At 41.1% G+C, this 23,643-nt stretch overlaps 1 protein-coding gene across 2 annotated transcripts in view; it reads right to left on the reverse strand.

The window, feature by feature from the left end:
• The window catches only part of LOC132887708 (AFG3-like protein 1), a 62,803-nt gene that overhangs the window by 2,606 nt on the left and 36,554 nt on the right, over nucleotides 1-23,643 (reverse strand). For both annotated transcript variants that reach the window (XM_060923239.1, XM_060923238.1), the window contains 5 exons: nucleotides 16,570-16,677; nucleotides 12,625-12,750; nucleotides 10,292-10,518; nucleotides 2,395-2,595; nucleotides 2,118-2,312 (listed from right to left, as the gene is read on the reverse strand). In XM_060923239.1, the coding sequence (XP_060779222.1) occupies nucleotides 2,118-2,312; nucleotides 2,395-2,595; nucleotides 10,292-10,518; nucleotides 12,625-12,750; nucleotides 16,570-16,677 (857 nt within the window). The remainder of the gene's footprint in view (nucleotides 1-2,117; nucleotides 2,313-2,394; nucleotides 2,596-10,291; nucleotides 10,519-12,624; nucleotides 12,751-16,569; nucleotides 16,678-23,643) is intronic.

The following is a 23,643-nucleotide window of genomic DNA, read 5'->3' on the forward strand; positions in this document are numbered from 1 at the left end:
CCGAGGGAAGGTCAGCCCAAAACGTCAATCAGAACTGAATTCGCATGATAAATGAGGAGATACAGTTCTAGTCAGAAGAAAATGTGTGTCAAGTTGACCTAATTACTAATTTGTTAGCAAAAAAAATGGACAATACAGTGACCAAGTGTTGTGCAGAAGGTCGAGTTCTTTCAAATAAAACAAATCAAAACTGAAATCCATTGAGAACTGAAGGAGGAGATACGATTTAACTGAAAATAAACAAAATTGTAAACAAGTTGTTTACAACAGGAAAGTCAGACAACCAACCAAATTTTGTTCCTCATAGGAAGCTCTACCCAAAACATCGATCAGATAAGAAATGAGAGGAGATACAATTCTAGTCAGACCTGGGAAATTCGTTAATTTGTCCTAATTAGTAACTCATTAGCAACAAATTTGACAAAACAGCCACTAAGTTTTGTGCGGAGTGACGAGTTCTTTCAAACAATCAGAACGGAAACCTGTGGATAATTGACGGAGGAAATCATCATAGCAATAGATCATGGTTAGAAGAGCTAATAAATTAAATTGTCACCTTTTCGCACACGAACGTTCATCTTTGATGTAAAAGTCTTAATTTACAGGATGGTCGTGTCTTATTTTTCTTTTTAAAGGTCCCATGGCATGAAATTTTCACTTTCTGAGGTTTTTTAACGTTAAAATGAGTTCCTCTGACCTTCTTAAGTCACCCCAGTGGCTAGAAATGTCATAATGTGTAAACCAAACTATGCCCAACATTTGAGAATGGCGCGTCAAAACGGCGCGTTGAGAAGCTCTTCCCTTTACTAAGTCAGCAAGGGAGATGATCCCCACGCCCCCGCTCTGGATTCCCACCCACTGTATGGATTGCCCCGCCCAGCTCAAAAGTTGCCACCAAACATGGAAGTTGCGCTGTACATGGATGTGACAACACAGAAAAGAGTCTGTTTTTACTGCCGACGGGAGAGCCCCTGAAGACGCAGTGGCTTAATTTTATTTACTCCAATAATACGCCGTCGAGTCTACCTAAGACGGTGTATGTTTGTCGGAAGCATTTTCCTGATGAATGTTTCCACAACTTGGGACAGTACAGGGCAGGTTTTGCACATCAACTGTTACTGAAGCCTGGGTCCGTACCAAGCATCCCTGCCGCATCAGCCACAAACACCGAACAAGTAAGTGTATAACTGTTAAGTCGTTTTGCCGTGTTTTAAAATCGGTGCGTTAGCCTTGCAATGGCTATATTAGCTGTGCAGCTAACCGCTTCCTGCAGTTAGCCAGGTACTCTGCGCTACAAAACCAAAAAGCATGCAGCATGCTCTGTTATAATAGCCAATCAAAACAGTTTTTACAAAGACACCCACATTCTTTTTTTTTAAGTCACTCGTTCATTTTATTTGTTTGTTTGTTCAGTAAAAACCCAAACATTTGTTGAATTTATTTTATTTCCTCGCGTCGCACCTTAATGACGTCAGCGCGCGGTATTTTTCCCTTCGCGGGTTGTTCCTTCTCTCTCGCCATAGTAAGACACCCACACCCGCTTGTTCTGACCCACTGGAGGTAGCGGCACAGTGCTGTTAGCCAATCAGACGTAACACGTTTACATGTCATGAATATTAATGATAAGACCCGTCCCCACCCTCTACCCTTCCCCGCCTCCTGCTTCTCATTAGCAAAACGACGCACTGGGAAAAGCGCTGAAATGGGGCTTTCTCCCAGGAGGCTATATCTACGTGCCGAGGGTTCATTTCGAGAAAGGCTGCGGATATAACATCCGGAAACCTCCACGAGCCCGTTTAAAGCATCAACAAACCACCATGCCATGGGTCCTTTAACAAATCTGAAAGTCACAATTTGGTCAATTCAAACACAACCCAAGCTAACTAGGGTGTCACTGATGAGCAACATCATAATGGTTGTTATGGTAACTGGATATTTGGATTTTTAGTTACTGTTAAATAGGTCGCTGAGAATTTGACGATTGTTAGCTCACAGCTCGCTATCAGGGACGGCTGAAGGACAAAAGGGACGTTTTCAGATTGCACATCTCATACATACTGTCCCGAGATATCGGGTGTGCAGGTGGACTGATGTTGCAGAGATGCTCGTCTTCGTACCTTCTCTACCAGCTCTCGTTTCTCGGTGATGAGCCGGTGTGTTCTCTCGAAGGCCTTGCTGATGAGAGAACGCACCTCCTGGTCTATGAGCTCAGCGGTGGCCTCGCTATAAGGCTTCTCCAGCACCAGGTCGCTCTGCTGCGGCAAATCAAACGCCATCTGACCCACTGACTCGCTCATCCCGAACTGCATAATCTGTGTTTGGGGTGGGAACAAAAAGCCATTTTTATGAAAAAAAAAAAAAATCAAATTCAAACAGAATTAACTGAATAGTTACCTGAGCATACGCAGACTGCGTGACTTTCTTCAGATCGTCCTGAGCTCCTGTAGTGATCTTGCCAAAAAACACCTGCTCGGCCACGCGCCCTCCGAGCATCACACACATCCTGTCAAAGAGCTGCTCGCGTGTGAACAGGTACTGCTCCGTCGGCTGGTACTGCGCATAGCCCAGGCCTTTACCTCGAGGAATGATGGACAGCTGCATAATAAGAGGAAACCGCGAGCGGTTGAGTCACTTCTCGTAACTTGAGCTCTGACTGTAGTCTTTAATTCCTATCACAGACTTGGGGCCTGTTTACACGAGGACGCTGTCGGGTAAAAACGACTAAATATTTTATCAGAAGTGCCTTTCGTCTACACGGGGACGGCGTTTCCGAGGCTGAAAAACGGAAAAATTTGAAAACGCCTTCCAGAGTGGATAAGTTAAAAACAGCCCCCGTTGCATATCCGTCTAAACTACCCAATACGCCAAACTCTGCTCGGATCTGCTCACGTCGGGTACGCGTTTACGTCATAGTAAGAGCATGTGTGGCAGCGGGGGCGTGGTCAAGCGCTGGTCTGTGACAGGAGGGTGGAGTCAGGGAAGGTAAGTGGCAGAATCACTACACCTGATGTCAATTAACCTGTGTTTGTGAGTCTTCCCAGTGACCGCGCCCTATTTAAAGAGGGAGAGCAGAGAAGCTCATCCCCAAGCTAGACGCCGGTTGCGTGTGTGTCTGTTGGTTTAAAAATATTGTTAGACTGAAAAGTGTGGCAATAAAGCCTATTTGTAAACCTGATCTCTGTCCTGCCGTCCTCTGTGCTCCACCCACTCATATAGAACGGCTACAGCATGTCTGATTACATCGATCCAACGGACCTTCAAGCTGCTCTGGCAACCTCACGAGTAGCCATAGCCAGAGTAGTCAAAGTTTTCGCGGCACAGATGTGCAGATCAGACAAGACGGAAGACGTTGCGCATGCGTGCAGACATAGCGGAGGTCTTTCACAGCACCACCTAGCCGCCTGGCATGCACATCCAATTGAATTCCACACATTTATGCGTCACCGTATAGACGCAGATTTCCTCCTTGAAAACGGTCGTGTAGACGCGGAAAAAAGTGAGAACGAAAACGGACTTTTGCGTTTTTGTTTCAGGCCGTCCCCGTGTAAAGTGGGCCTTACTGTATTAGTTATGCACTTGTTATTGTTTCTATAGTAACAGCTCATTCACAGGATCTGTATGCTGGACGAGCCACATAATCGAAGAAAAAAATGTATAATCTTTGATCCTTCTGGAAAGGAAAACTTTTACGTTTATTTATTATTTAAGGAAGGAATTTCGTGTCAGTGCTCCGTCATGGTCAGTTGAGTTTTTCATGACAGAAAAGTCTTGAGGATGGACAGGATTGTGCTGTCTAGTTTATTGGTAAACAGACAAACTACTTTTGTCTTATTGGCTTCCAAAAAAAAAAAAAGCGCCTGGTGAGGAAATGGCGTTTATACAGTGGTATGCAAAAGTTTGGGCACCCCTGGTCAAAATTGCTGTTACCGTGAACAGTTAAGCAAGTTGAAGATGAAATGATCTCCAAAAGGCATAAAGTTAAAGATGACTCATTCCCTTTATATTTTAAGCAAAAACACTTTTTCTTCCATCTTTTACATTTTCAAAAGGAAAAGGGCCCGAAGCAAAAGTTTGGGCACCCTGCATGGTTAGTATCTAGTAACACCCCTTTGGCAAGTATCACAGCTTGTAAACACTTTTAGTAGCCAGCTAATAATCTTTCAGTTCTTACCTGGGGGATTTTCACACATTCGTCCTTGCAAAAGGTTTCCAGTTCTACAAGTTTCCTGGGCTGTCTTGCATGCACTGCTCTTTTGAGATCTATCCACAGATTTTCAATGATGTTTAGGTCAGGGGACTGTGAGGGCCCGGGCAAAACCTTCAGCTTGGGCCTCTTGAGGTATTCCATTGTAGATTTTGAGGTGTGTTTTGGATCATCGTCTTATTGTAGGACCCGTCCTCTTTTTAACTTCAACTTTTTTACAGATGGTGTGATGTTTGCTTCCAGAATTTGCTGGTATTTATTCGAATCCATGCTTCCCTCGACCAATGAAATGTGCCCTGTGCCACTGGCTGCAACACGACCCCAAAGCATGATCGATCCACACCCATGCTTCAGAGTTGGAGAGGTGTTCTTTTCCTGGAATTTGGCACCCTTTTTTCTCCAAACATACCTTTGCACATTGTGGCCAAAAAGTTCTATTTTGATTTCATCAGTCCACAGGACTCGTTTCCAAAATGCATCAGGCTTATTTAGATGTTCATTTGCAAACTTCAGACGCTGAATTTTGTGGCTCGGACGCAGGAACGGTTTTCTTCTGATGACTCTTCCATGAAGGTCATATTTGTTCAGGTGTCGCTGCATAGTAGAACAGTGCACCACCACTCCAGGGTCTGCTAAATCTTTCTGAAGGTCTTTTGCAGTCAAACAGGGGTTTTTATTTTATTTGCCTTTCTAGCAATCCAACGAGCAGTTCTTTCAGAAAGTTTTCTTCATCTTCCAGACCTCACCTTGATCTCCACTGTTTCTGTTAACTGCCATTTCTTAATAACATTACGATCTGAGGAAACAGCTACCTGAAAACACTTTGCTACGTTCTTGTAGCCTTCTCCTGCTTTGTGAGCGTCAATTATTTTATTATTCAGAATGCGACGGAGTTGCTTAGAGGAGCCCATGGCTGTTGATTTTAGGGACAAGTTTGAGGAGTCAGAGAATTTATACAGCTTTGAAATCTGCATCATCTGACCTTTCCTAACGAAGAAATTGAACAAGCCACAGCTCAATAAGCTAATTAAAGGTCGAGAACCTTGGGAAAAGTTACCTGAGAACTTAAATGTATTGGGATCCAAACTTTTGCATGGTGTTCCTTTTCTTTTCTCACTCTCCAATTGTACAAAACGCTGAAATGTCTCGTCTTTACCTTTATGCCTTTTGGTGATCAGTTCATCTTCTGCTCACTTAACTATTCACAGTAACAGACATTTTCAGTAAGGGTGCCCAAACTTTTCCATGCCACTAGAGCTGCTATAACAAGTGACAAGAGGAACCTAGGTGTTTCATGGATGTTCCAGGACAGTAAACTGAACTTCGAAGGCGTATTGTACAGTGTCTTTCGTTAATTAAAATAAAATTGTTGGTAAATCCCTGTATTGAGGTATTTCACTCACGTGACCAAGTCATGTGATGCTGCCATTTTGGACGGCACGGCTCGAATCAGTTTGAATGCGAGGAAGGCGACAAACGAAAAACATAAAAGAAAAAGGAGCGAGATGCAGAAAACACCTTCACTATCCAGCGACGTAGGGCATTTACAGGGCGAGCAGAGGGAGAGGCATTTGCAAAAATTGAGGTTAGCAGGCTTAGAGAACGACGTTTACCTGCTTCCACCAGGATTGCTCACTGACAGCTAAGGTTTGTTCACATTTTCATTTACTTTCGGTCCTCAGGATAAACAAAATGTTATTAAAATGTCATTGAAATAACTTCTTAGTCTGTTGAGACATGGCCCGTTATAAGTCTTTCCTTTACTGTATTTACTAGTTTACTGAGCGCGCTCCGGGGCTGGCTGGCCGGCTAGCTAGCGCTCCGGGGCTGGCTGGCCGGCTAGCTAGCGCTCCGGGGCTGGCTGGCCGGCTAGCTAGCGCTCCGGGGCTCGCTGGCCCAGTAAACTAGTAAATCCAGTAAAGGAAAAACTTGACGGAAAGGTTTTAACAGTCATCCAACATTGCTACAGTAACATACTAGCTACTGTTGTTGACATTAGCTAGCTTGCCGTCCAAAATGGCGGACACCGGGGCGTCACGTGACCCTGTGACGTCAGGTGAAATACCTCAATACAGTACATGCTAGCAGAAAAAAAAAAAACTGATCAAACTAGAAATATAAAACATCCAAATGAATAGCAAACATGCCAAGAATACAACTACAAATATATTTCAATGCAGTAGTCACTTGAATTAAATGCATTTAAACCCAAACCTTTGATCAGTTCAAAAGCACACAGGCGTAGAAATAATTTCTAGCTTTGACCTAAAGGTCTTTACACACACAGTGCGATTTATCATTATGATTTTTTTTTTCCAAGCAATTAACGAATGCTTTCATCATGTTCGTGTGCAGGTTTGATTCCCCCCCCCTTAACATTTCACCCGTTAAAGGAAAGGAACGCGTTCAATCCAATCAGGGTGCGGATTGTGGAAACGTCACCACACTGCTGCAGGCTTAGCAGAATCTCTCAAAACCTTAATTTTGTCTCAAAACCTAGTGTTGTTTGACAAGGGCAAGAAAAGTCCTAAAGATAATCGTAGAGGAGACGAGGAGTTTGAGAAGGTGAGAGCGGTGGGTGTACAGTCCCTGATCCGTCTCCTACTCCGTGATGAAATGAAGCTCGCTATCCGTCTCAGGAACCCCTGACTCAAACAATGAAGCTCTGTCTTCTTGCCTCCTTCTCAAGGAAGGATTTTCAACATATCAGCTCATCGTGTCACGTTTAAAGGAAAAGGCAACTTTTGTACAAAACCAGGTGTGTAATAGGAGAAAAACATGCGTAATCAATTCCGTTAATTATTTCCATTATATATCGGACACGAAAAAATATTTTTAACTTTGAAATCATGAATCGACACAGAGGAGTCGAAGTTGGACGAGGCAGCCATTTTGAGATTGTGGGCAACTATAAACCAATCAGAATCTTTCGTTAATGCGCCTCCCTCTGATCTGTGACGTCACTGGGCCCATGAAAACAGTGTTTACAAGCAGATCACTGTGATTAGGAGTCCCGGCGGGTGGCTTGTACTCGATTCATTTATATCCCGACCTTGTCAGCTGTCAGATTTATGTTCATGGACCCGGTAAGCTGGTAAATAATATTTATTTATTTTTTTTCTTTACCAAATTCTAACAGAAAACGAGAGCGCCCGAAAGGGAAAGCCGAGCCGAGCCGCTTCACGCATGCGCAGTAGGCTTGGTAGGACAAATCCAAATAGGAGTCATTCAGGATTCAGCCATGTTTTTGCTCCATGTTTTTACTCAACCAAAGTTATACAGTATTATGAGCTTTAAGTTGCATAAATAAAACCATTTGGTGAAACTTTGAAGAAGTGACTGTACTGGTTTTTTACCTTATTACCATGAAGCACTGAAGAGTTCTTTTCAGTGGTGGGCCGCATGACGTCACGCAGTAGATCAATATGGCGGAACGCATCTTCGCCGAGCTCAGCGCAAGCCCATATTATTAAAAGTTAAAAGATACTGTTATGCGGTCTGTTCTTTCTCTATAAATTCCATGATCGATTACTTTATATATTTATCTATCTATTTGTGGTGATTTTGTACAAAAGTTGCCTTTTCCTTTAAGGTGAATATTAAAATGTTGCGTTAAATTATGTTCCCCCCGCCGCGATTTCACACTGCTTGTTGGTCTCGTGCTGCGTGTGTGTAAAAACCTTTACTCGATGTGTTCCATCAGTGGAAAGCTCTACAGCTTCAACAAATAAAAATAATATTGTACACATTTGAATAGTTCCAGAAATACATGTGTTTTAGTCCTCATGCTGGTGGGAGAAAATTTACATTCGAGAGAAGAGGAAAAATAAATTAAATACAAGTTTAACAAAGCCTTCTGAAATTCAGGCGTGTAAATCGCCAGGGTTAAACCAGATTAAAAGGACATGTCTGTGTGGAATTTTTCAACCCAAATTAGAATTCATAATTTACTACTTGTATTAGGGAGACTTACTATATGGTTAGGATTTGGGAATACTTTGCATTTTAAGCTACTTGAGGATGTAATAAGACTGGACTCATTAAAGGAGAACAGAGGTCATTTTTAAACTTGCTTTATTTCTTTGTGGTGTTCAATTACGTTTTCGGTTTTAGTAACCTTATATCGTGACTCGTATTGGCAACTGATTGCAATTAAATATTATACTTATCGGCCTATTCGGTTTTTAGCCGTGTAGAATTTAGTTCATTTGGTCCACGGCAGGCGTCGCTTATCCGCGCGATCTTCACGAGACTTGTGCAAGACTTCGAAACGTGAAGTGTCAGCGCTGCCATTTTGAAAACTTTTCCAAACGAAATTTTACACAAAAACGAGTTTAAATGACGATTACTGCCTACTTTTTTCAAACTTTCCTGATTGCCATCAAAACAAACAAAACTTCCGGCTTCAGCATTCGAAAGAGGGCGCGCGCGTCTTTTTGACGACGTCAGCAGATGTTGGTCGCTTTGATTTCCGCTGTACGTTTTACTTCTGTCCTACGATGTCTTGCACAGGTCTCGACGAATCTTTGCCATTGCTTTGACATACAGACTGATGTATTCCAGAGCATATTTCAAAACTCATAACTTGCTATAGCAGCGACAAAATGGCGATCAAAAATGCGTTCCGATATTTAATAAAATGAGAAATACACTACGTAACTTTAAAAACGCACATTGATAAAACTTGCTGAATTCGTGCTGAGTTTATCTCAAGAAGAAAAGAAATGTATCACAATGGAAAAATAACTTCGTTCCGCCCGAATAAGTTCCAAATCTGTGCTCAAATCAGAATTTAAGGGAGTTGTACATTATTGAGTACAATATGACTCGGGTGGTCAATGACATGGACAGGCTTTAATTTTCAAACAAATTTTGCATACACTGTACACACACGATCTTGCCTATAAACACCCGGGGGAAATGATGGGAAAATTGTCATTATTGAAGATGCCACGCCTAAGCCAAAATCAACGTGAACAGGCCATCGGGATGTTGCGTGCCGGAAGTACACAGACAGAGGTCGCCCGGCACTTCGGTGTTCATCATTCGACCATTTCCCGTTTGAGTCAGCGTTACAGACAGACAGGGAGCACCAGGGATCGTCCACGCCCTGGTCAGCCTCGAGTCACGACGCCAGTTCAGGATCAGCACATCAGGCTAGCTCACCTCCGTGACAGATTCCTGACACCCTCAGTCACTGCTGCTGAGACCCCTGGACGACACAGACCCAGAATCTCCAGCATGACGGTCCGAACATGGACCAACTGTCACTTTGAATTTTTTTATTGTGAATTAATTCTTGAGTTTGACAATAAATGTCCTTTATCGATGTTTCAAGATGTGTGTGCATTACATACAATATCATACATTTCAAATATATGCATGGATCTAAAGTGATATCGTGTTGAATTCCATTGTGCGTTTTTAAAGTTACTTAGTATAGAATTTATGATTAAAAATAAATTAATTTTTTTTTTTTTAAATTGCCTTCAGTTCTCCTTTAATAAATTCAAAGTGTACAAAATCACTCCTTCCAGTGCAATCATCACTGGTCTGCTGGTTAATGTGTTGGGTTAAGAATCAGAAGGTTCAGAGTTTGAATCCTGGTTAAGTATGAAAAAAGGTGAAATAAAAATGCTAATTAGGTGGATAGGAATACTAGGTCGGTGTAGACAGAAAGTGAATGGAAGAAAGAATCTTCGATAATCCAAAATTTTACCTAGGTTGGAAATTACGAACCAAGTTATCTGCAAGTTCACCTCATGCAAAATGTTTGAAAATGTGACGAGGATGAAATGCCTTTGGATACTGGTGATTATGCTTTTTTTTTTGTATTTACATGCCAATAATTAAAAATGTGGTTAACAACTGTCGGCTACTAAGATGTTCATTCAGGTGAACGTTACATATTCGATTTACAGTGATATAAATAACCCTGATTATTTCAGAAACTTCAGTATATAATAATATAGTAAACGTAACAGTTCTGAACTCCTTTCAGAAACCTTTCACACATTTACTTTTTACAAAATCACCAAACGACTTTGTTCTTCGGAGACATGTGACTAAAGCAGAGTCTGCGTGTACCTTCAGTAGAGGGTCAGCGTGCTCCAGAAACCAGCCTACGACAGCGTGGCCGGCCTCGTGGTAAGCTACAGTGGTTTTCTCAGCAGGCTGCAGAACCGTCGTCTTCTTCTCCAGACCTCCAATCACCCTCTCGACAGCCTGCTCAAAGTGCCTGGAGGTCACAGCTGGGCTGAGGTGCCGCGCCGCGATGAGAGCGGCTTCGTTACAGACATTCGCAATATCAGCCCCTGAAAAAAAAAAAAAAAAAAAGACATTTATATTCATAAACCAGTCCTACACGGGCTCCACCGTCTCCACTCGGTCCAGCAGTCCTCAGGGAAATGGGGAGTTTTCCATTTTATTTCTACACACACGCAAACATTTCAAACGTAAACACTGATACTGATTTCAAAATATATTTGAGAGAAAATACTATTAAAAGTTTCTACAAGTATAATTCTCTTAAAGGGTGGCAATAAACATCTTATTATAAAAATTTAAAGAAATACAGAAAGTTAAATATAGAAATAATACTGACACCGTAATGTTAAGAATCCGAGACGTTAAAAAAAATATTTTTAAGAAACTTTGCTTTAATGCTCTATCTAAAAATTTCACTGTTATTTTAAAAAGCATCTTTGCTTTACAGAAGTTCTTTACACACGTGTAAGTCCTGTAATATGATAATCATTTGAAATGGTTTGAGTAATCACTTAGAAAAACCTTCATTACACTATCAATATAAAAATAATAGCATACTATTAATGATTATAATAAACATTGTTTTAAATACTTAATAGGATAACTGGTGCAGTTTTAAATCAAGAAGAATGACAAGATCTCATCTCATCTCATTATCTCTAGCCGCTTTATCCTGTTCTACAGGGTCGCAGGCGAGCTGGAGCCTATCCCAGCTGACTACGGGCGAAAGGCGGGGTACACCCTGGACAAGTCACCAGGTCATCACAGGGCTGAAACATAGACACAGACAACCATTCACACTCACATTCACACCTACGCTCAATTTAGAGTCACCAGTTAACCTAACCTGCATGTCTTTGGACTGTGGGGGAAACCGGAGCACCCGGAGGAAACCCACGCGGACACGGGGAGAACATGCAAACTCCACACAGAAAGGCCCTCGAACCCGGACCTTCTTGCTATGAGGTGACAGCGCTAACCACTACACCACCGTGCCGCCCAGAATGACAAGATCTTATTTAAAATGCATTATTCAATTAAAAGGACTTGTATTTTTAAAACTAGAGTTTTCCGAACATCCAGATTTCTCCCCCCTTTCCAAAAAGCTTTCCGTGGGAAAATGTTCATGAATACTTTTCTTTTCCATGAACATTTATTTCTCTTCCTGCCAAGTGCCCCCCTGCCAATCCCCTCCTGGGAAGCGACCTTGGGATTGCTAAATGCTATAGAAAATTAAATTATTATTAACATAATGATGTTTTTTTTTGTTTACAGGTCTTTATGCTACTTATATTTATAGTTCTTTTTTTTATATATATATATATATATATATATATATATATATATATATATGGGCGGCACGGTGGTGTAGTGGTTAGCGCTGTCGCCTCACAGCAAGAAGGTCCTGGGTTCAAGCCCCGTGGCCGGCGAGGGCCCTTCTTTCTGTGCGGAGTTTGCATGTTCTCCCCGTGTCCGCGTGGGTTTCCTCCGGGTGCTCCGGTTTCCCCCACAGTCCAAAGACATGCAGGTTAGGTTAACTGGTGACTCTAAATTGACCGTAGGTGTGAATGTGAGTGTGAATGGTTGTCTGTGTCTATGTGTCAGCCCTGTGATGACCTGGCGACTTGTCCAGGGTGTACCCCGCCTTTCGCCCGTAGTCAGCTGGGATAGGCTCCAGCTCGCCTGCGACCCTGTAGAAGGATAAAGCGGCTAGAGATAATGAGATGAGATATATATATTTTAAATGCTTAAAACATTGTTCACTCAAGATAAAACCCCTAGATAATGCTTTATAACTAGTTATAAATGACTGGATATGTATAGTGTAATAAAATGTTTTACTGATAAAAGATTCTATTGGTAAAGTCAGTTCAATAAATTATACACATGCTAATACAAGATGCTGTCTTTAGTACTAAAGCTATATGCGTGGGTGGTAATAAAATAAAAATATATATATTCAAATAATAAAAGTTAAATAATATTAATACATAAGAATTACCTTTAATTAAAAAAAAAGAAAAAAAAAATCTAGGATACTAATGAAATTTTTTTTTTTAAATGTAAAAAAAAAAAAGTGATAAATGAAGAAGAGAATTTTAAAAAGCCACGTGAAATGTGGAGGAAATAAAAGCTGTGCATTTTCTTCTTACCTGTGAAACCAGGTGTGAGAGCAGCTAGTTTTCTTGCCAAATGATCCGATGTCAAACTGGAATCCAGCTTCAGTGGCCTCATGTGCACTTTAAAGATCGAAGCCCTGCCTTTAATATCAGGCGGCCCTGAGTCAGAAAAACAGACACGGAAGCAGAGGAAGAGAATGAAAGTAGAGAGAAAAGAAAGGAGAGAGAGAATTTTATACCACCCACAGGATAATGATAAGCATTTGGTCCGAAGCCCACAAGAGCCCCGGTGTTTACAAAACTCCTCCAGGAATAGCAGATGTACTTTTCACTACCTCCCGCACTCTCTCACACACACTCCCTCCATTTTCCATGTCTAACAGGAATGTTCCACTGAGCCAGCTGTGCTAAAGAGGAGAAAAGCGCTCCGCAACGAGAGATTAATCAGTTCCAACGCCAATCCCTGCTGACACAATACAGCTGTACTGCATCACACTGCTCCTTAAATCAGCTGGACGTGTATGAGGGAGAGGATGTTTGCCAGGAAAACTCACACACGAAGCACAAGTGTTTCTGCGGAAGCCAAAATTTATGACAGTCTTTATAAACGTAGCTAAAGCAAAAAGGGTCAGTTCCAGAAACAAGGCTCGCAGAATAAATCTTAAACTCGGGCCAGAGTTAAATAACGCAGATACCATGAATGCAGATTTGCTCCCAATAAATAAATATTACACAAAAATCACCAAATCTGACAGACTGAAGTGATGGAAATATTTAAATCCCATAAGCAGTCGCTTTCTAAAAGTGCAAATCAGGTCATGGCTTGCGAAAAAGAATATTTCCACACTTCATTTTTTTTTTTTTTTAAACTTTCTTAAACACGAGTTTTTAAACTTTAACCTACTTTATCATTTTCACCTCAACTGTTTTTTTTTTTTTTAAATATGAGATTTTTCTTCATTTCATTTCAAGCACCTTGAACTGCCTTGTATATAAAACATGCTATATAAATAAAACATTCATCACTTAGTCTTGAACAATCCTGACTTTTATCATTGTCTACATGTTAGCCGTTTTTATACTTCACTACGTCTGTGCCTTGCTGTGTAATTTCACCTCAAGTCTTCGAAGCCTCCTGAGAGTTAGTGTTAAATCTACAGCACACTGAATTTGTAAAATTACAGTTTATTGTACTGGAGCTTTCTTAACCCTTTGATGCAAAACATGTGCGCGCCCCTTCTAAAGCACAACATGGGTCAAAAATGACCCGCATTCATTTTCCAGGTTATTTCATGCTGACTATCTTTTGAAATCAATTTATTTGATGATTGAATATTCAAAGTATTCTTTAAATATCTTGTTTTTAATTACCACAAATCATTAATTTAATTTTTTCTTTCCTACTTTATGAACAAAAATACTTTTTATATTACTACACATGGGTCATCCAAGTGTGATTTAAAATTAAATGTCTTAATACTATAATAATAATTTGTTTCAAGTAATTACTTTAGCAGTCAATGGGGCCAGTTATTTATTTATTTATTTATTTATTTATTAACTATGTAGTTAGCTAATGGCCCTTTTCCACTACCCTTTTTCAGCTCGCTTCAGCCCACTTCAGCCCGACACGGCTCGCGTTTCGACTACCAAAAACCAGCACGACTCAGCTCGTTTCAGCCCTGCTTAGCCCCTAAAACTCGCACCGTTTTGGAGTGGGGCTGAAGCGAGCCAAGCCGTGCCGAGTGAGGTTGGGGGCGTGAGCAGACACTCCCCTGTGCACTGATTGGTGAGGAGGAGTGTCCTCACATGCCCACACACGCCCCGCGAGCGCGCTGGGATCTGTAAACACCGCAAACCCGGAAGGAGAATAATTACGAATTACGAGAATTTCTGAAGCCTTATGCGCCTCGCCTCATCTATACGCTCTTGCCAGTATCTGTTGGCGTTGTCGGTGACAACAAGCCACAGCACCAAGACCAGCAACACTAACGACTCCATGTCCTCCATGTTTATTGTTTACTCTCCGGGTCGTGAGACTACCGCTTAAAAGGTCACTGATGTCACTGTTTGCGCTGCTTAACGACATCACCTGACGTCCACCCACTTTCGCTAACTCCACCCAATGTGTCCACCCACTTCCAGCCAGCACGGTTCAGCGCGGTTGTAGTCGAAATGCAACCCCAACAGCCCCACTCAGCCCGACTCAGCACGGCACGGCTCAGCCCGACTCAGCCGCGTTTGTAGTGGAAAAGCGGCAAAAGCCAACTACAATAAAATTAGCTAACTAAAGTAGAATATGTCGACAGCTCGGTAGCTAATAGCAATTACTTGTAACTTTCTGACAAGTAATCTACTCACTCTCAAGGGAACCTAAACATCATCAATTTTTTTCTAATGCCGCTTTTCCACTACCAACGCGGCTGAGTTGGGCTGAGCCGTGCCGTGCAGAGTTGGGCTGAGTCGAGCTGAGTGGGGCTATTGGGGTTGCATTTCGACTACAACCGTGCTGAACCGTGCTGGCTGGAAGTGGGTGGACACATTGGGTGGAGTTAGCGAAAGTGGGTGGACGTCACGTGATGACGTTGGGCGGCGCAAACAGTGACATCAGTGACCTTTTAAGCGGTAGTCTCACGACCCGGATAATAAACAATAAACATGGAGGACATGGAGTCGTTAGTGCTGCTGGTCTTGGTGCTGTGGCTTGTTGTCACCAAGAACGCCAACAGATACTGGCAAGAGCGTATAGACGAGGCGAGGCGCATAAGGCTTCAGAAATTCTCGTAATTCGTAATTCTTCTTCTTCCGGGTTTGCGGTGTTTACAGATCCCAGCGTGCTCGCGGGGCGTGTGTGGGCATGTGAGGACACTCCTCCTCACCAATCAGTGCACAGGGGAGTGTCTCCTCACGCCCCTAGCCCCACTCGGCTCGGTTTGGCTCGCTTCAGCCCCACTCCAAAACCGTGCGAGTTTTGGGTGCTGAGTAGGGCTGAAGTGAGCCGAGTCGTGCTGCTCTGAGGTAGTCGAAACGCGAGCCGTGTCAGGCTGAAGTGAGCTGAAAAAGGGTAGTGGAAAAGGGCCATAAGGTAATGTTAGAACAATTGAAAAACATTACTTCCATGTATGAGATGGGCAAAGGGCGCTGTGCTGAGCTGTGAAATGTCTGACACAAGCACAATTCACAGTTCCCACCAAACGCTGGAGTAAATGCATGCGGGTCGGTTCTGACCCATGTGTGTAAACGTGATGTAGAATTACAAAAGCTGTGCGTGTTAATAACTTAAGAAAGGAAAAATAAAAATGATGATTTGTGCGAAACAAAAACAAGATATTTACTGCATATTTGGAAAAGTAAATGACAAAATGAATTTATTTCAAAAGTAGATCATAGAAACACTCAGCCATACATGAAATAACCTGGAAAATGAACGCAGGTCGTTTTTGACCCATGTTGTGCATTAGAAGGGTAGTGATACAAAACGGGTTTTTATTCAATAAGTAAGAAAGGAAAAAATAAAATGAGGATGTATGATGATCAAAAACAAGTTAATTGAGGAATACCTTGAATACTGAATGATGGAATTAATTTATTGCAAAGATACAGAAGATAAAAACTCAGCCGGGTCACTTTTGACCCATGTTTTGCATCAAAGGGTTAAAAATGTTTGGCACCTAAAAGAACGACCCCCACCCAAAAAAACCCCTAAAATTACACGCGTGTTAGACTGGAGATTAGTTTTATTTTCAGGTTTTAATAAATAAGGGAATATAAATGTTTAAAAGATGTAAAATTAAAAGGGGGGAAAAAAGCAGCATAAAACATTTTTCACATATTCAACAGTGGATTAGATTGAGCGTAATTTTTTTTTTTTTTACAAAGTTGTCATGGTAACTAATCTGGATTTCAGCAAATGTATAGAAGCATACAGAACGGAACAATCTGTATTTTTGTGATAAGATACAAAGAAGGAATTTATACCTATGTGAATATGCCTGTCAAATCGTCCAGGTCTCAAAAGTGCCGAATCTAAAACATCCACGCGGTTAGTGGCAGCCAGAACCACGACGTTAGTGCTGCTGTTAAAGCCTGGAGGGGGAGAGGGCGGGGCAAGGGGGAAAAACACACAAACACACGTTCATATGGACATCACTCATAATGACACTGAAATTTTGCAGAATTACATAATCAAAACAACAAGATGGTATGTCATGACAAGGAAATATTTATTTTGTAAAAGTTATGCCGTATGAATAGAGAAAATAATTCATGAAAATTATTATTCCCAAATCCCTTTAAATTAAAAATGATCAGTGCAGTTTTACTGCATTCAGTTAAGAAACAGGAAGCTGCACAGCTCACTGGAAACGCAGAATTAAAGGAGCCGGCTCAGCCTTCGCAGAATCCTCAGAACCGAGTCACCATTTTTGATGCTGGCAACGTTCCAAATACGATCCATAAGAAAGTCAGACGTCCTCGGCAATACATCTTAAAGTGCTGATGACACGTTTTTGACATCTTTGGCGAGGTTTTATAACATAAAAAGTAATTCCCGACGATCCATATATTAATTCACGAAGGCGCCTATTTTACGGGGCTGCAGCACCCAGGAGACGAAAGAGGAGGAGGAGCTATATGACGTCAGCGAAAGAACCTTCCTCCTCACTTACCAGTTTGTTGTTGATGTGGCAGGTGTTCAGTTTATCATTATTAGTATTTTTATTAGACATTATTATACATTAGTATTATATATATAGTTATTATGCCTTCGCGTTGTGTTGCCGGCTTTTGCTCCAAAACCCACAAGGATGGGGTAAGTTTATTCAAGTTTCCCAGAGATCCCGAGCTGCATGCGAAGTGGATGAAGCAAGTCAGGCGCACTCGTGACAAGTGGGAGCCCTCACCAACATCCGTCCTGTGCTCTGAACACTTCGATTTGGATTGTTTTGACACCCTTCCCAGCTTAAGAATCTCTTGGGTGTTCAGTTCAGCACAAACGTGTGTTACTACCATCAGCAGTGCCTAGAGTATTCCGGAGGGGGTCTACTAGTAGCTATGCCGGATCCAGCAGTCGCCTGGGACAAGGCGACTCCTCCAAAGACAGTCCTCCTGTCAGAACGCGTGTTGAGAAACGACATAAGATAAAGGTACGTAGAGCTATAGAGTGCTCCGAGATGATGCTAAGAATAGTAACACTGCGGTCTGCGCGGCCATCTTGGAAGTCACTCGCTGCAGAGCGCTCATAGAGTACACATCATAGAGTACACATTCATGATAATCATAAATGTAATCATAAAGTCGGCGTGATATCAGTCATGTATTTGCTTGTGAAAGCTTGCGGCTTTCATGTAACTGCCGCCTAGCAACGAGAGGCAAAGGGTAAAGAGGGTAGGCTATCATAGATTCTATTTGGAACACATGATTGCTTAAAAATTAGGCATTAACAATTCGCATCCGTTTTGTGATTATCGTGACACTTGTGTGTTCTATAGAACTGTATGTCTTAGTAGCACATCGAGGATCTTCCACCGGAGGCTTTCGCAAGTACTCGTAGCAACACTACACTTTACCCTTTGCCATGCGTTGTTAGGGAACGGTAGCAAGTACCCCGATGACCGACTTCAAGAATATGTAGAAAAAAATTTAGAAATTATACTTTCCAAAAGTCATTTGAACTTAGTGTATTGCATTTCCATTTATATTGTAGGTTCTTGCTGATGTTTTTGCGGAGTATGACGCAGCTGCTGAATCAGAAGCTGCAGAGTTTGTATGTACTAGTTGTGAACATTCACATTATTATCAATCTCGTTTATTTAAAATCAGATAAAATCATGCCATCATGATCACTGCTTAAAGTACCAGTATTTGGTTGTTGAAGAGCTAGCACTAGAGAGTTCACCGGCGTTTTCATGCGCCATTTCCATTGAGTAGAACAGCCAGTGAACCGCAGCGTGTTCCTCCGCTGACGTCACAGCATGGCCGCGAGCCACGGACCCAGTTTTCTTGCGCTGTGCAATTAAAAGTTGGATATTCGCGTAACAGCTTCTTTTCACGTAATTATAACAGAAATCTAACATGTTTGCCATGTTGTATAGTTCATTTAAGAAATTGCATAGAGTCATGTTCGTGTCATCAGCACTTTAAACTGTAATGCGAACGTGAAGCCGTTTTATCTAAATAAGTACATTTTTAAATCCGTTCTGTTTTCACATGGTTATTCCTTGATAACTGGCTTTGAGCCAGTATCTCACTGGGCTGCGACAGCCTGCGACTAGTTGGAGACACAACAACTGCGATAAAATACGCGAATTGGCGACAATTTTCACTTGGAATCACACTGAATTGATATTCACATTTGACCGCAATTGCTGGGTCTCCAACTAGTCACAGGCTGTCGCAGCCCAGTGAGATACTGGCTCGCACTTCCTGTCTCACGGAAACTGACTTGAGAAGGGTTCGTGACGGCTTTGCGACACCAGCGACACATTTGCGGCTATTTCGAGAGAAATTGTGTCGCATGAATTTTTTGAACACGTTCAAAATTTCAGCGACGAAGGAGCGACACTTCGCGACTCGTGTGAGGAAATTGAGAAGCCCCGCGAATGTTTCAAGACACTTTTGAAACACTCTCGTGAATGACGTTCGCAAGCTGTCGCAGCCCAGTGAGATACTGCCCTTAGATGGGTTATAGGTGGCAGCGAAGGAAAGAAAGCATATTTTGTTCAAAGTTTCCACGTAGATGAAGAAAAAATTCGAGATGAGTTTTAAACGGATCATTGACCGAGTTTGTGGAGTTGTGTGGGCGCGTTTTGCTGGACAGAGAGGTAACAGGTAGCAGTTACATGCTTTCAAAGCAAATCAACAAACTGGATTCGGTGAAGGGTGAGACGGCCCTTTTAACGTCGTACACGAGTGTTACTGGGTCATAAAATATTAGAGACAGACAATCAGGTTCCAATATACTAAAATCCTGTCCGTGCAAAAAGTACACGATGGACATTTCATGCGCCTGATGCAGGAAATGAACAAAAAACAATAGAATAAACAAGATGAACTGTGAGATCCTGCTCACTTGCGTATCCTGCAGCTCTCGCTTATATCAGAACGCAAGCAATCGAAGGAATAGGACACTTATTATTATATGAATGTTGAATTGAACAAATAACGAACCCTGAAACAAGTAAAGAGCAGCGTCTCTCCCCAGGGATTTCAAATAGCACTTTGCTTCTTGAAATAGTATCAAAATCCACGCTATATGTTTCGTAAATACATTCAGTCGGTAAACAGGAAGTCCATGTGCGACAGACCTGAAAACGGTATACATGGTATAGAACCCCAAGCTGGAGCTCACTACCAAATATCAAGCAGTTGTGATTTATAGTTGCTGAGAAAAGTGTTATGAAAATTTTGTAAATCCACGCTATACGTTTCGTAAATACATTCAGTCAGTAAACAGGAAGTCCATGTGCGACAGACCTGAAAACGGTATACACTGTACAGAACCCCAAGCTGAAGTTTGGTACCAAGTGGCTATGATTTGTGGTTGCTGAGAAAAAGGGTGTTTCAGACAGACGGAGAGGTAAATCAGTATCTCCCCCCCCCCCGGAGCAGTGGCATAATAATAAAGAAATGAAAAATAGAATAAAGAAACAGAACAGGAAAAAAAGGATCGGATAAATAATGAAACAAAACAGAAGCAAATGGAATTGAATCATGGAAATAAAGAAACTGAATATAAAATACAACAGAATTAAAAACATTTCTAATAGAATAAAGAAGGAAAAAAATAGAATAAGATCATTTAAACAAACAGAACAATTATTCACTGAAGGTGAAGTGAATAATAAGCAAGACGAAGGCGAGGTTATTAGTCACCAATACTCACTGAGCCGGAGGCGGATAACTGTTTTAGTATAAATACACAGGTGATTTTTTTTTTTTTAAATCATATTGAAAAATTTTTCAAATTTCAAAAGCTTCATGCAACCGGAATAATGGTGCGACGGAGACTTGTCACACTTATCTACGCCGAGTCACATAAAATCAGGGCTTTGAACCAGAATTTTTTTTCCTATTGGTTCATTCCGAACAGAAACGGAATTTTAACGTTTCCGGTTTTGGGTTCCACCATTAAATAGACGTTCCCGAACCGGTTAGAACAAAAAAATTTCGTTCCCGGAACGGTTAATTACGTTCCCTGTCAGCTGTTTAACAAATGGCTATAAAGTTATGTCTCTGTCTCATCCAGCTTAAGCCAAATGTAGGCTAATTCTATTACAACCTTCATTAAATAAGACAAGAAATAATTCAAAACAATTATTATTTCAAATGTTGGCGATTTGGATTCTCAGTATGTCTTCCCATCTACACAAACAGAAAAAGTGCCAAAAATGAAAGAGAATTCGTTTAGTGTGTTACCAAAGGCTAGTCAGGCCCTATAGAGGGCTACCGCATGACGTCACCGCGCCGCGAGATTTTGTTAGGCGCCATATTGGAAGACCAAGTACACATCTATGCAAGTACATACATACATAAAACAAACTACACCTGAAATGTAGCCAGGGCCGGTTCTGCCCTAATCTGGACCCGGGTGCAACATCGCACAACCCCCCCCCCCAAAAAAAACCAGTCTAAATCAGGACAACCATCACATAACTATAACTATAACATTTTATATCAACTATTTTAACTAAATGGGCTATAATAAATAAGCCTGCAGGCAGCCACGGCGGGCTGCCTCAGAAAAGTAACCATTCAATGACACAACTGAAAGCCTGTAGCCACGGCGGGCTACCTTAAAAAGTAACCATTTGTCCTACCTTAAAACTCGTTTTGCATTTTCTGCCTCCTTTTTTGTATTTTCGACCCTCCGTTTATTTTCTTTCCTTTTCTGAAAACCCGATTTGTGTCCAGACATTTTGTTCTGCTACCAACGAACTAACTCGTCAGGTCTCGTCTCTCGAGCCCGCGATGATTCCCGTGGGAAGGGCAACAATTATACATTTTAACAAACAGCCAATAGGGAGGTTGCAACGTTCAGGCTCTTCTTTGCTCAGACACTCAGTAATGCACTTACTCACTATCACGTGGAGACATGATAGTAGTCCACCTTCCCGCTCTCTCCATTCAGTCAGCGAACGTCACACAGGAAGTGAACCCCAGTGGGTCATAGAAACTTGCGCAGGAGAAGAATGACTTTATTTGTAGGCTACAGAAACTTTGAGGAACGAAATAAAAACCGGTATTAACCGGTTACCATTATTTTTAATAAGCGTTTCTGTTCCGGAACATAAAAAATAAAGTTTCTGGTTTCATTTCTGCTCCATGTGAAATAGAAAAAGTTCCCAGTTTTCGTTTTCGTTCCTTGAACCGGTTCAAAGCCCTGCATAAAATACTTTGTTTTGAAAATCAATAAAATGAAAAAAAAAAAAAAAAATCACAACCCCATCTTATCTTTGAATAGTTTTAGACCAAACTCCGGAGCATCTTTAGTGCTTTTAGCAACAGCATTTTCCTTCATCATTTCTAATTCTTCCTCACTTACGGTGACGAAGCGACTGTCCGCCATTTTGCCGAGTCGCTCGAGGTGATTATCGAGAAATGGTCAGAAATTTTTCGACTAATCGGCGTGTGCGATTTATATATATATATATATATATATATATATATATATATATATATATATATATATATTAAAAAAAAAAAAAAAAAAGTGTTTCAGGTAACATGAAATACTAAAATAAGGTCGGTAGGTAGGAAAAAGTTTCTTAATTTTTTTTTTTATTTTGTTCGAAAAAATTAACACAAGTAAACATCTTACAAAATAGTATTTTGGCACAGAATCCTTTATACCACACATCATAATAAAATAAAAGTGTTTTAAATCTTTAAACGAATTTAAAAAAAAAAAAATTGCAAGAGTTCGAGTTATGATCTACGGAAGCGTATTGCTGCCACACTCAAAAAAATTGGCTTAGAATCAAGTAATTACGTGAAAAGATATTGTTAACAAAGTTATCACGTTTTTACAATATATTTATCATGTAATAACATATCACGTAATTTCATGATACGAAATTATCACGTTATTTCATGATATTTTCATGTAATAACGTGAAAACACCTTATCAAGAAATAACGTGAAAATAACGTCCTAGGCTACTTCCATTAAAAGCAGACGGCCTAGCCTAGCCTACTGTAGAACTTGGGTCGAGCAAAAACACCAAGCAAAAACATGGCTGAATCCTGAATGACTCCTATTTGTATAAATAGGGGACTACATAGGTGGCAAAATGTAGTGGTTTTCCCTGCCATGGAAGTGCACTTGTATACTGAAAAGGAAGCAATCTGCATTACAGCCTTGAATGAGGATTCAAATGGGCGCCTCGGCTCAGTTTTCCCTTCCTCCTTCAGTATACAAGTGCGCTTCCATGTTTATGCAGGAGGGCTGATAGAAGTGGCGAAACATTTTACTTTTTATCGTTTCTTTCACAACTTGAATGCGTTGAAACAAAAAATTATGACAAACTAAGTGTAATAAAAACTTTACGGTCGGCAATTTCGACGCGGAAATTCTCGATCGGTCGGGTTACCGGAAACACACTTTTTTTTTTTTGCCTTATCCTAAAATAGCGTAAACAAACAAGCGATAGAAAAGAGGATAAGAACCGATTAAAAGAAAAACAGAATGGTTTAAATAGAGAAACCAAAACAGAATAAAGGAGGAGAGCAGAATAAGGAAAGAAATGGAATAAAATATTTTATACAACAGTTAGCTCTGGTCCACTACTTTGATTGGTCGGGCAGCGTTCCAAGAGTGCTGATATTTCACCATTAAGGGAACTGGGACGTTTGATTGCGTGCACGTCACTCCATTCATTCACACAAAATTTCACTTCCTAGTTCAAAACAGTTACTGTAGTAGCGTTGGTGACATCAGCAGAAATAGCAACTCATACTTTTCAGAAATATAACTTGGATTAAAATATGAACGTTCATCAGATGGAGATGAAAAGGAAGAAGGAACGCCAATTTCACCAGAAGCACCTTTAACAG

The sequence above is a fragment of the Neoarius graeffei genome, chromosome 6 (assembly GCF_027579695.1).
Source record: "Neoarius graeffei isolate fNeoGra1 chromosome 6, fNeoGra1.pri, whole genome shotgun sequence".
In the NCBI taxonomy this organism is placed as follows: domain Eukaryota; kingdom Metazoa; phylum Chordata; class Actinopteri; order Siluriformes; family Ariidae; genus Neoarius; species Neoarius graeffei.